The sequence below is a fragment of the Sciurus vulgaris genome (genome assembly GCF_902686455.1).
Source record: "Sciurus vulgaris genome assembly, chromosome: 16".
NCBI lineage: Eukaryota > Metazoa > Chordata > Mammalia > Rodentia > Sciuridae > Sciurus > Sciurus vulgaris.
This window is the reverse complement of record NC_136477.1, coordinates 61,682,752-61,697,358: the sequence shown is the minus strand read 5'-3', so window position 1 is coordinate 61,697,358 and position 14,607 is coordinate 61,682,752. Positions and strand designations below refer to the sequence as shown.

Here is a 14,607-nt window from a genome sequence, read left to right as displayed (position 1 = left end):
ATAAATAAAAAATACCTGGCATATAATACACTCAATAACAATATGTATACAGTATACATATTTCAAAACACCATGATACACACCATAAATACATACAATTATTATTTATTAAAAAATAAGAAAAATTAAAATGTCTCTCTCTCACACACAAACACATACACGTGTCTAGGATGAATGAAGAGGAAACGTTTCCAGCTAAGAGAGTGAGTACAAAGTCCCTGGAGTGAGCACCCGTGCGCTGAGCACAGGTGAGGAGCAGGGAGAGGGCTGGGAAGAAGAGGCCAGGCTCAGCGTGGGAGATTAAGCCCAGGGGTGCTCCACCGCTGGGCTACACCCCAGCCCTTTCTACTTTTTATTTTGAAACAGGGTCTTACTAAGCTGCCCAGGCCGGTTTCAAACTTGCAATCCTCTTGCCTCAGCCTGCCAAGGACCTGGGGATTACAGGTGAGTTCCATGCCTGGCGACTCTTCTTTTAAAGAGATGTCACCAAGACGTTTCAACAGGGAGCAGGGTGATATGACTTAGTTCATTAGAGATCACTCTGGTTGCAGTGTGAAGAAGGAACATTCCAGGGATGCAAGAGGAAATCAGGGAACATCTGGGAGGGCAGTGCAGCAGTTCAGACAGGTCAGTCAGAGGCTGCGATCAGAACAGCACATCTGCTGATGGAATGGACTGAGGAGAACCCCGGAATGATCAGAGGTTCTATATGCACAAGCAACACTGCTATTCACTGAAACATGCACAGCTGGGAAAGAACCATCAGAAGAAGGGAATAAAGGCTGACATTTCTATTCTGGTCACCTTGAGACACTTTTAGTGAGGTTGTCAACCAAGCAGTTGGTCATCCTCGGCCATCACATGGAGGAAGTGTTCTGCCACAGAGCTTGAAGTGCGCAAGTTGGTATCATAAAAAAGGCGTCCAAAGCCCAGGGATAAGATGAAATAATAAGCTTTTTTTGTCATGTAGTAAGAACCATGAAATCTATCATGCTTTTCTTCTCATTGGGCTGCCAGAAAGTTGCAAAGTAAACCTATCTTAAAGGGAATTATCTTCCTGAGGTTCTGGATATGATAATCTACTTCTTTTATTTCCTTTCTCCTCTGTAGCACCTTGTCTTGCCATTGAAAACATTCGTTGTATGTGTAAATGCTATACAAAGAAAGAAAAACTTAAAAATGAGGTCATTGTTTTCATCAGCTTTTGCACTGCTGTGACCAAAAGACTTGACAAGAACTACTTAGAGGAGGAAAGGTTTAGCCTGGCTCATGGCTTCAGAGGTTCAGTCTGTGGTTGGTCAACTCCATTGCTCTGGGCCTGAGATGAGGCAGAAAGAACATCATGGCGGAAGGGCATGGTGGAGGAAAGCCGCTCAGGACATGGCAACCAAAAAACAGAGGGAGCTCTGCCCACCAGGGACAAAATATAAACCCCAATGGCACGCCCCTGGCGATCTAGCCACACCCTGCTTGCCTACATTATGACTCAGTTAATCCATATTGATGGAGGCTTAGGTCACAATTCTCATAATTTGATCATTTCACCTCTGAACATTCTTGCATTGACTCACGTGAGCTTTTAGGGGACACCTCGTATCTAAACTATAATAGTAGTGTAGTTACAGAGATGGGGGATGGTTCCCACATTACCTTGGGTATTCTTCAATGACCAACAGATAACATTTCAGTGATCTGTGGGTTCGGTGCCTCTCTGATAGTTCTAAGCTCCTTACAGGCACTGCCCTGTCACACTCAACTTCATGCTGTGAGACCCAACAACATCCAGCTCAGAGTAGGCAGTAAGATTAGTTGGCTGCATGTCATGATCATAATGGCTTGGTCAAGTCCTCAAAGCTTGATTCTAAGATGCTTTGCACACAATGTAGCCTGTGATCAAACAGTAATCAGAAATAGAGATAAATGTGAGGTAATTAACAGTTGTTCTGCAAAGCCAGGACTGCAGAAATTCAAGCAGTCACTGGACTTTCAAAGTTCACTGAACGGAGGTTTCAAAAATGTATCACAGAAGGCTGAGGCAGGAGGATGGCAAGTTCAAAGTCAGCCTCAGCAAAAGTGAGGTGCTAAGCAACTCAGTGAGAACCTGTCTCTAAATAAAATACAAAATAGGGCTGGGGATGTGGCTCAGTGGTCAAGTGCCCCTGAGTTCAATCCCCAGTACCCTACCCTGCTAAGAAAGTATCATACTTGGACCCTTGGAAACACATTTCAGAAAAGAATGAAGATCAGGGGAAGGCATGCGGAGGCAGTGAGCAGGCTACCGCAGCAGGAGGGGAAGACGTTACAAAAGGAAATCTAAGGAGAGGGAGCTGGGAAAACCAGTTAAGGACACAGTGTGCAGATCCCTGAGGGCGATACCTTCATATTTCAGAGTTTGAGAAAGTCCTAAGTTTCTGAGAACGTAAGTGTTACTTCAGAGATGTTTAAGGAGGATCACAAACATTCAGTGTGTAGAATGGCTGAGTAGGTAGGGAACCTGCTGGGACCCAGGCCTGGCAAAATGTCATAGGAATCTGATAACAGGTGGCCACAGGTTCCAAAAAGTCATTCAGGAAATCTTGGTGAGGGCTGGGGATACAGCTCAGTTGGTAAGAGTGCTCGCCTCACACACAAGGCCCTGGGTTCAATCCCCAGCACCACAAAAGAAAAAAAAAAAAAAATCTTGGTGAATAACAGGATAGGGAGAAAGAAAAATAAGAAAATTGTATTTTAATCTGAGGCTTATGACCAGGTAGACAATAGGAGCATGATTAATAGATGCGAGGGAGACAGCAGATGGAAGTGATTTTTTTTTTTTTTAGTTGTAGTTGGACATTATAACTTTATTTTTTTAATGTGGTGCTGAGAATCGAACCTAGTGCCTCACACGTGCTAGGCAAGTGCTCTACCGCTGAGCTGTACACTGGAGTTGTACTCCAGTCTGAAGGAAGTGTATTTGAAGATGATGATTCAGATCTCAGACAGTTGAATTTAGGATAATGTGGCTACCCACTACATCCAGACCCTCACCCACAAGGTACAGTATGTACCACTAAGGTCCTGGTTGAGAAAGTTCCCTGAATCGTACTCCCACACAAACACAACAGAGAAACCCTCCTGGATAATATGATCTCTCTTCACAGTTGCAAAAGCAAGTTTAAATGGATAATATTATAAACACAAAAATAAAAGAAATGCCAAAAACTGTCCACTTATTCCAAAGTACTGTGATCTCACATTCAGATGTTTCTTAAAAACTCTATTAAGTGAAAAGATGCTTGACAGTGTTCAGCTATGAAGGAACTGCAGATAAAATCACAAGATGCCGTATACAACTGTTGGACTGGCCGAAAATCTTCAAAACCTAATAGTATCATGTAATAATAACAAGGATGCAGAGCAACTGAAACTCTCACATGGCTGGTGGGAATACTCTGGGAGACACTGACAGCTTCTTATAAAAAAATGAAACATAAACTTTACTTCTGACCCGGCAACACAACTCCTAGGTTCTTTTCCAAGAGAAAGAAAGCACGTGTCCATACAGATACTCTAAGCAAATATTTATAGTAGCTTTATTCATAAACATTAAAAACTGGAAGCAACTCAAATGTGTATCAACTAGTGAATGGGTAAACACATTGTGTTCATCCGTACACAAATGAAATATTATGAGGTGATAAAAAGGGACAAATACTGGCACAAGAAACAACATGAAGAGTCCCAAATGTAACACATTAAGTGAAAGAGTTGAGGCATTAAGAGCTGTGTGTATACAATATCTATTTACATGATATTCTGGAAAAGGGGAAACCACAAGAACAGGGATCGCCAGGGGCTGTGGGCTGAGGAAGCACCGATTAGTAAGTGGCATGCAGGAACTTCTGGGATGATGGAAATGTTCTCTCTTGGTTACAGTGGTGGTTCTAAACATTTGTCAAAACTCATTAAAAAAAAAAAATATATATATATATATATATACTTTTCAAGGGTGAGGATAATTGCATGTATATTATTCCTCAAGAAACTCAACTTAAAAATACACAGTATCTTCACATATGTCAAAAGAAAAATTGTAAAACACAGCATTGTTATCTCTGATTGCTCTAAAAAATTCTAGACATTTCTTAAGTAGCAAGAATCCTACAAATGTCTTCACTATTGAAAAGAAAGAAATCGCATGCCTTTTCCCTCTTTGGGCCTCAAAACATTCCTTTGCAGAGTTAGGGCGTCGGGGTGTCAGGGTGTGCAGAATCCGTGTGAATGCTGGTCATTGAGGCACTAATAAAGTGAGTCTTGTTTGCTGCACAGCTGTTGGCTTCATTGTTCTTTTGTCACACACTAAGAAGGAGAGCTGGTATGCTAGAGGAATGTGACCTTCTCACTGGATAGGGGCTGCATCACGCCCTGAAACACTGCCCAAGAAATCTATTTTCACCATGCACCACATAGGAAATGGTAAAAATACAACAAACTCAACCATGACAGAAGACCCCCAAAATTATTCTGAGCAGTACAGCCCCTTAAAAATCAGATCACTTGTAAGAAATCTTTCTTAATACTTGATATCATGGAGCTCATCTTTTAAGGAGCAATGCTTTGTCTCAACTTTCTGTCCTTTAGTAGGTGACATCAACAGAATTTATTTCAGAGTACAAGTTATGTTTAAGATATATTTCAAAAGACATTTTGTATGAGCACTGCAGGAATAGGTGGACTGTAAAATTGTGGGGGCAATTATTTTTGTGGTCACTAATGTCTACCCTAGACACTTTGCCATTAAACAGTTTGATCATTCACGAACCCCTTCCACTTGAAGAAGGGCCTTTGATCTTTTTTAATCCTTATGCCAGCAAGGAATACACTTCACCATTGCAACCCCGTAGAGACATGTACCTTACTAAAGCTTTACAAAATACTGCTTATCCTTACTATATAATGCTCTTCAATAGTTTCTTTACTGAGGTCTTTACAATGCTGGCAACGAGTCATGCAATTCATACCATGATCTGCAATATTCAACACCACCACCCCAGACGATGGAGACCTAATGAGACCTCATTGCGTATTCTGAATGTAGATCTTAAAAATTTTCTTTCTAAACAAATGAGTTAATGGTCTCTACACTTGCTGCCTCTCACTGGGGGCTCCCGGTCCTACTAGGAGTCAGCAGTAGAGATGGAAGGACAGTCTGAGCCCCAATGCCCTGCTGCTCCCTGCCCCCTGACTGCCTGTCCTGACACAGGAGTCGGGGAGGCTGGGTCTTTCAGCCTTCAAATACTCAGGGCTGTCCTCTCTCTTCCTTCACTTACCCTCACCGTTATTTCTTATCCTCCCTACACACACAGAGGAGAAATAAAGTTCAACTGGGTGCAGAAAGAAGGCAATATCAAATAGTAAAGCAAAGTTGCTTCTCGCTATCTGTGGGTGGGTCACACCCATCGAGCTTACTTCCAATACCACAGGCACCTGGATCAAGCCTGAACTGGTGTGTGAGCCACATGCAAAACATCTTTACAACTGTCAGTGATTCTGACTTTGTCAAACTTATGATCAACATTATATCCTTGTATTCCACACAAACTGCTGGGCATTTGTGATCATTAGAAATAGATTTTATACAAAGATAGAAAAACTTACTTTTAAGAATTCCCACAAAGGAAACTGGACCAAAGAGAAAGGAATCTGGGGAGAGAGAAAAAAAGACAATCGAACATTAGGTTGAGAAAAATCAGCAGTTTCCTGGCATTATTATAAAAGTCTATGATTGTTATTGAGACATTATTTCATGTTAACTTTACGTATATAGAAAGGTAACATTAAACAAATTCACAGGCTGTCGTACGCATGTTTAGAAAAAGAACTAAACTGCAACTGTAGGTCCTCTAACGCTCAGGGCCCGATGAACATAAAATGAGAGACTCCACGAAGCCCCATGAACTAGAAAGAAAAGCACAACAGGAACAGGGACTGGCTGCTGATTGAACAGCCAATGCTGCTCACCAAAGGCCAGGCATGGTGGCACACACCTGTAATCTCAGTGGTTAGGGAGGTCAAGGCAGGAGGATCACAGGTTCAAACCCAGCCTCAGCAACTTTGTGAAACTGTAAGCAACCTAGCAAGACCATGACTCAAAATAAAAAAATAAAAATAAAAAAAGGGCCAGAGATGAGGCTCAATGGTTAAGCATCCCTGGGTTTGATCCCTGGTATCAAAAAAAAAAGTAACAAAGACTTTGAGGACGTGACATTGTTCTGCTTAAGAGCTAAGGCTGTCTACTCCTTAGCAGGCTAAGTGTAAGGATTTAAAAGAGGAATGGAGGAGGAGATGAAGGGTGAAGGGAGCGTGTAGGGAGGAAGAACTGGAGGAGAGAGGAGACAAAAGGGAGGAGGAAGGCAGGAGGGCTAGGGGAGAAGAGAGAGAGGAAGAAGGAAGAAGAGAAAGGAAACGAGGGAGGGCAAGGAGGAGGGGACCAAAGAGGAGGGGAGAGGAAGAAGGCAACAGAGATGAGGAGAGAGGTAAGAGAAGAAAAGGGAGGAGAGGGGGCAGAGGAAGGAGAAGGCAGGAGAGAAAGAGACGAGGCTGTGGAGGAGAAGGATGGAGCAGCAAGGAAGGGGAGGTGGAGGGAAAGAGAGGGGACAGAGCCACCTGCAGGACACCAAGAAACAGGCTCCAGGAACAGCTCTGCCAGGGTGGCAAAGGGGGGCTGCAGGCCTCTGGGAGATGCTGGAGGGAAAGAGACATGGCCAGAAGCACGCCTGAACTCCTGATTAGTCCCAGGCACAGTCAGGGAGAAGAGCAGTCTGCAGTAATGAAGTATGAGTGGACAAGTATTGGATTTATACAGGAAGTATGTACAGTGAGATATCTAACCACCAGCGCTAGAATTACCAAGAATTTCACTGACTCTCCTTAATAGTCCTTGATAAGACTTATTATTACTAATCCCCTCTGACAGAGACTAAGGTTCAGAGAAGTTGTGTAACTTGGCTTAAGATACACAGAGATTAAGTCAGACCTTCCGACCTCAGGGTCTTCCTTACTCAGTGCAAAAGTTAACTAACTGGATTTATCTACATACAAACTCACTCATAGTACAATCTTTTGCTTTTAATTAAATTTTTAGAAATTTAAAATCAGAAACCAGTACACTCCCACCATAGGAACGAAGTAATCCAGACTGGGGGGATGGTACCAGAAGATTTCAGAAAAGACTATTTCCCAAATTAACAAGTGAATCACAGCTCCAACAGAGAACACGTGGAGTGTAGCTGTTGAGTCACCTCTTTAAAAGTCCCCTGTTCCTGCTGATAGACAGAATCACAGCCTTGGGACAGGAGTCCCCTATGTTTCTCCTTTGCTAGCAAAGCAATAAACCTTCTTTTTCCTTTTTTTCTAAAAACAAACAAGCAAACGAACGAACAGAAACAGAAATCACTTCCATATTTTTAAAAATAAAAGTGCCTGAATTCCTGTGGCCCTCACCCACTACCTTACATAATATCCAGTCACTGGGCCAGCAGTGATGACACCCATGGGCTTGCCATGTCCCCATTACTGTCACTCTGCGTCCAGTTCAGTTCCAAGTGACAAGTAAATGTGAACTTGGCACAATGTCAATGAGTGTGTGTGTCTCCATGATTCTGGAGGAATTAACAAGTATTGACCTTCACATTAACTAAGGGCATGATGTTATTTCTGAAGTATTTATGTTAATCAGAATTTTAAACCCAGCAACATCTGTGTAACTCTGGTAGGCAAATGACAGCCCTGAGTTTGACAGACAGTGGCCCTAGAAACAAAATCTGACTTCTATTCAGGAAGGAAATGGCAATGAGAGGAAAAAAAAAAGAAGGAAAATCAAAATCAATGGCCTGGATTAATCTGACAAGCCAGAATCTCAGAGAAGTTTGTCATTGTCATCAATAAGCAGCCACCCCACCCTGAATGTCAAAGTTCCACAAGAGCAGTCAAATTTAATCTAGTTCTTTTGGTCACCAAAACATAAAAGCATCTGACACTGTCCATTCTGAAACTGAACAGTTGTATTTCCAATTAAATTAATTATCAAAACCCCCCAAAAACTGACTGTAAAATGGGTTTCTAAAAGCTTTTCTAATTTTTAAAAAATTCAAAATATGTAAAAAAAAAAAAAAATACACTCAAAAAGTACAACAGGATTACAAATCACTTTAATTTTCTTCTTTGGACTCTGCCATCTCAGATGTAACTATATTACATTCTAACAAGAATAAGATGAAAAGAGGTTTAAAATTCATCATAACAGGGCTGGGGTTGAGGCTTGGTGGCAGATAAGCCTGGGTTTGATCCTCAGCACTATATATATATATATATTTATATGTATTTTAAAAATTCATCGTAACAATCTTTGCTAGTTCTTCACTTCTTGATGAAAATAACCCATAACATTGCACTGAACGTTATTTGAACTTACTTGCTACTTAATATTATGAGATTCTGAATTCTACGGATGAACATTTTGCCCATTCTCCCCTGTTAATGGTTATTCATTAAATTGATCCATCGGTTTAAAGATGTAATTTTAAAATGACACATTTGGAATGGCCAAACTAGTCCACTGGGTGTTTATTTTAAAAAGTGAGCCCACAGTAAACCTGGACAAAACAAGGTTAACTGACGGCCGAAGGTGATGCATGGTGCTATAGAGGCTGACGTAATGAACATTTGTGGCTTCTAGGAGTGAAACACCGCGTAAGGTAAACTCCATGTGTGCAGAATTTTTTCAAACATTCTTCAAGTCAGAATCATGCTGCCCGCTTGCTGTCACTTACAGTAGGAAGGGACAACAATGGAAATGTGCTGCACACATGTGATGGAAGGCCGCCAGCACATCCGGTGCGGAGCTCACACACCCCTGCCAGCGCGGAGCGGGCTGGGAGAGCGCTCCCACCCACGTCTGGTTTGGAGTTACACAACAGTGATGTTTCTTCAAAATGTGGAATTTTATACCCCAAACAGATGTAAGCTGTTATTCTAAAATGTTTTATAGATGAAGAAAATGAATAGCCGCACTCAGAGGTCTTATGTTCCAAAACACAACATACCCATTTTACTGCAGCAGAAGTTACAAAATGGCCCACTTGTTGTGACCTGTTTAACGCCTCCATGTAAGATGCTTTGTTTGAATAAGGTTGTTAAGACCCAGGGCACTAATAAGTGAGTGGCCATAAAGCCAGCCACCATCAAAGAGGCAGATGTAGGGGAGAAACCTGCTAAAATTCAATGAGATTCCACTTAGTAACAAACACAGCAATAATTCTAAACTAGGCCGGGTGTGAGGATTCTGGGGAGCAGATGAAGTGAATCAGAGTTGGTGAGCAAGGCAAGGGGGCGCTGGGCTTCACCCATGACATAAGCAAGCCAGTCATATTATGAGCAGACTTTATTTACCGAGCATTGGACTGCAGTTTTCCCTGAAGCCAGTTGATACTTCTAACCCTGTGATCTTAAAATAAATGTCTGTACCTTATGGTCTTCTACCAGTGAAGTGATTCATACAGTAACTACGGGGATGTGAAGATATGATTTCTAAGGTATTGCTTACCACTAAATTCTATTTTACAATGGAACAATTGTAAAATGCAATATGTTTTTTTTTTTTAAATAAATAAGACTGTAGGCTGCAATGAACACAATGCCACTAAACACTTGCCCAGGAAGCCAAGGGAACAAGAAAGTTCAGTTGAAAAGCCGTGAATGTTCTCACATTTGGCAAAAATGACCAGAACCTCTGCAGTAGTAGGATCTTTAAAAATTCAACTGTACAAGACCTCAAATTACAGAGGGTTTGAAGAACAGCATGGAATTGTGGGTTTGTCATGGAAATACAAGTGGGCTCAAGGGCCGGCCCATTCCAGTTTTCAAGAGATTCTACAAGTGACAGGGGATTCTCCTCTTCGTGCATGACAACTTCCAAATTCATCTGCTTGATGTGGGGTTTTCCATTCTGGTGTCCCACAGGGAACAACACCTTTCTTCTCTTAAATACTCTGTGCCTTTTACCATTCAACCTCAGTGGTTAAGAAGCACGAATGAAGCCAAAACCTAAAAACTCCTCGCCCCAAGTGCCATCATTTAAAAAAAAAAAAAAAAATATATATATATATATATATATATACACACTATCTGTGAAGTATATACATGTGTTTTCCAAACACAACATATTGTATGTTATATTTATTTATTCATTCATTCATTCCAAATACACATATATGAGAACCATTCAAAGCTAGAATGCTAGCATTTGACATGTCAGGAAAGAATTTTAACAGTAAATACCTTTTGATTGTTTTAAGAATTAGAATCCCTTCATGTGTACTGTACATAGTGAAAAGAATGTATAGCTAATAAAAGAAATAAACCTAAAAGAGGAAATACTGGAATGAATTACTTCTTAGGTTAGTCAGACATACTAAAATTCCTAAATGATCTTTCCAAAGAAAACACAATATGGACATAAGAGTAACAAAATCTTACAGAACAAAGGAGATGAGAGTAAAAGGTCTGGTTCTCAAATAAAACTTTTAGACTTCAAGGGCAGAGGCCCTGAGGGTACTGCCGATCTCTAACTCGGTACATCAGACACAGGAGGTGGGTAAACAATGTCAGAAGTGAATGTAAGGATTAGACTTTCTACATTCTACAGAATCATCGAAACAATTTTATCTAGGCAAATGCAGCAACCTATCATCAATTTAATGTTAGTATGCTTGTTACATAATACTATTTCATAATGCAGATAAGGGCAATATCAAGTGAGTCTGTAATTCGCTGTACTTCTGAATTCCTAGAAATAAGTTACACTGCTTTTTAAGCAAAACCTATTCATGTTAAAATGGCTCATCAAAATAAAAATAAATGAGAACTTCCTCAAGCCAATGAAGGACATCTCCAAAAGTTATAATTAATTTATATATATACACACATATATATATATTTTTTTTTTTTGGGGGGGGGGGGTACCAGGCATTGAACCCAGGGGCACTTAACCACTGAGCCACATCCCTAGTTCTTTTTTTTTAAAATGGAATCTCAGTAGTAGGATTTTATTTATGTATTTATCTATTTATTTTAAATGTTTTTTAGTTGTTAATGAATCTTTTATTTATTTATATGTGGTGCTGAGTATCGAACCCAGGGCCTCACACATGCTGGGTAAGCATTCTACCACTGAGCCATAACTCCAGCCCCTCTAGTTCTTTTTCATATTTCATTTAGAGTCAGGGTCTCGCTAAGTTGCTGAGGCTGGCTCTGAACTCTCGATCCTCCGGCCTCAGCTTCCTGAGCCACTGGGACTTATAGGCATGCACCACCGCACCCAGCTCTAACATCATTCTTAATGGTAAAAGATCAAATGCTTTCCCCTCTACGATCAGGCACAAGGCAAGGATGTTTGTTTTCACCACTTCTATTCAATAGCTCACTAGAGATTCCAGTCAGTGCAATTAGGCAAAAAAAAAAAAAAAAAAAAAGAAACAAAAAACAGAAGGATTGGAAAGAAACAAAACTATCCCCGTTTACAACTGATATTATTCAGCAGAAAATCTTAAAGAAGAAAAACTACACATACAATATACACATACAGTGGTGCACATCTGACTACAGCAACTTGGGAGGCTAAAGCAGGAGGATGTAAGTTTGAGGCCAGTCTCAAAAAATAAAAAAGCCTGGGGATGTAGTTCAGTGGTAAAGCAGCCTTGATTCAATCCCTAGTACCAAGAGGGGAAGAAGAAAAAATATATATAAATACTAAATACTAGCAGCAAATAGTGAAAAACATTTAAAAAAACAAGCAAAAACATTTAAATAAGAAAAACATTTAAGAAACAAGCTAGTTCTGCTAATAATAGCATTCAAATAACAGAAACTACTCAGGAATAAAATTAATTACTTAAAATAAAATTAAGACTTGTAGGATATTTGTACTGAAAGTTAAAAGGTATCATTAAGAGAAATCAAGGATGATCTAAATACATAGAGGATATGGCATTAAATAACTAGAAAACTCAACACTGCTAAAATTACAATTCTCCCCCAAAGTAGTCTATAATTTCAATGCAAACCAATCATAATACCAGAAGGTTCCTCTGTGAGTCTGTACGTGTGGTGTTTCCCTCTCGTGTGCAGTGCTGGGGATCAAACTCAGGGCCCTCATACAGCTTGGCAAGCACTCTACCACTGCGCCACATCCCAGCCCCCTCTTTTTAAAAACATACAATAACAAGCTAATTCTCAAAGTTACGTGAAAATGTTAAGGACCTGAAATAACCACAATCCTGAAAAATATAAACAACTGGAGTACAAGCAATATTTGATTTCAAGATCTTCTATAAAACCATAGTAATCAGGACAGTGACCAGGACAACAGGCATGGCACAAACAATGAAAAAAAAAGAGTTCAAAACTGGAATCTTCATTAAATGGTACCAGAACAAATAAATATTCACATGAAAAAAAAAAATGAGCCTTAGTCTCAACTTCTTAAGCATGCACAACAATTAATGACAGATGAATCGCAGACCTAAATATAAAAACAAAACCAATAAAGCTTACAGAAGAAAACAGATTAGAATTCACTGGGGACCTGGGGGAATGAGGAAATTTCTTAGACCACAAGAAGCAATAACCATAAAAGAAAAAACTTTCAAGAAATTAAATTACCTCTAATTTTAAAACTTGTGCCCATCAAAAGGTACTATCATAAAGAAAAAAAAAAGGCTCAAAGGTATATTTTACAAAAGTAGAAAAATTTATCCTGGGATTTACATGCAATCTCAAGAGACTCCTAAAAGCCAAAATAATCTTGAAAATAAAGTCAGATATCTCATACTTGCTGATTTCAGAAGTGAACTACAAAGCTACAATGAGCAAAATATGGTAATAACATCAAGACAGAATCCAGACCAAAAGAATGGAAAGGAGAATCCAGAAACACAGCCTCTCCTGTACAGTCGAACACTTTTCACAGGGCAGCAAGACCATTCAATGGGGACAGGATGATTTTTCAACAAAAGGTACCAGGAAAATCAAATATCCCTATGCAAATGAAGGTGGACCTGTATCTTACACCCTAATTATAAATTAATTCAAAATGAATGAAAGACCTAAACATGATAACTAAAATTAACACATTCTTAAAAAAAAAAAAAACTGAGGAAAAAATCTGATTTATTGGAAATAACACCAAAACCACTGGCAACAAAAGCAAAAACAGACAAATAGGACTACATCAAGATTAAAAACCTTCAATGAACACATTCGGAGAGAATAGGCAATGTGCAGAAGAGAAAATATTTGCAAACATATATTCAATAAGGGGCTAATGTCAGGGGTTAATACCCAGAATATATAAAGATCTCATCAACAAAACCCCCACATAACTTAGTTTTAAAAGGGCAAAGGACTGAATGGACATTTCCCCAAAGAATATACACAAAGAATTCTGAAAATATTATGTCAGATGAAATAAGTCAGATACAAAAGGACAAGTATTATATGACTCGATTATAAGAATTACTGAGAACGAGCATATGAAAATATATTCAAATCACTAATCATCAGGGAAATGCTAGTTAAAACACTGAGATATCACATCATTAGAATGACTACCATTAAAAAAAAAAAAAAAACCAGAAAATACAAGTGTTGGTGACGATGCAGAGAAACTGGAACCCTTTCTTCACTGTTGATGGGAATGAGGAATGGCGGAGCCACTTGGAAAACAGTAAGGTTATCCCTCAAAAAGTTACAAAAAGAGATTTCCCAAATGACACAGCAATTCCCTCCAAGGAGCAGGTATATACCCAATAAAAAGGCAAGTCAGCGATCCAAGATGGTGGACTAGAGGGTGACTGCATCTCCAGTCACTCCAGAACCCAGGATTCAAGAAGGGGAGGCATTGAGAGACTCGGACTAAAATAGAGCCACGGGGTGAGTCTCCCCCACCCGGTGAAGCACTGCCCGGGCAGCAGGCCCGGATTTGGGCGGCTTATTAGAGTAGGGTAGGGCAGCTAGAGTCTTCCCCAGGCAGCTCTGAGCACTCCGGCAGTGGGCTCCTCTCACAGGGCCAGATTCTCCAGCATCTCGGAGCAGGCCCCCCAGTGAGAGCCTTTCGGCACAGAACCAAGCTTCAAGTCCCTGAACCAGGGTGGCGAGTTCCTGCCAGCAGGTTGCTTCAGGGACCAGGACAGGGCAGCCAGGGACTTCCCCAAGCAGCCCGCAGCCCAGCCCCCTCCAGCAGGAAGTGCCTTTCCAGGCTAGCATCTCGGAGCAGGCCCCCCAGTGAGAGCCTTTCCACACAGAGCCAGCTCCAAGTCCTGGAACCAGTAATGGGCTAGGGGCAGCTTTCCTTGGAAGCACTGCATTATCAAGTTACTCCAAGACTTCAGGCTACTGAAGGCAGGAAGGTGATACACTGGAAATCTACAGGGACACTATAAGCCAATAGAGGAAATCTGCAATATCTCAGAGTCCAACTGACATCTGACCAATATGAGAAAACAAGGGAAGAAAATGTCCCAAACAAACCTAGATACTATATCAATAAAACCCAATGACAGCACAGCAGAA

General features: G+C 40.5%; 1 protein-coding gene across 5 annotated transcripts in view; it reads right to left on the bottom strand.

The window, feature by feature from the left end:
- The window catches only part of SLC25A26 (solute carrier family 25 member 26), a 192,892-nt gene that overhangs the window by 22,506 nt on the left and 155,779 nt on the right, over positions 1 to 14,607 (bottom strand). For 4 of the 5 annotated variants that reach the window (XM_079114432.1, XM_079114428.1, XM_079114430.1 and 1 more), the window contains one exon: positions 5,638 to 5,682. The exons of the other annotated variant lie outside the window; for it this stretch is intronic. In XM_079114432.1, coding sequence (XP_078970558.1) covers positions 5,638 to 5,682 — 45 coding nt within the window. The remainder of the gene's footprint in view (positions 1 to 5,637; positions 5,683 to 14,607) is intronic. 5 annotated transcript variants of the gene reach the window in all.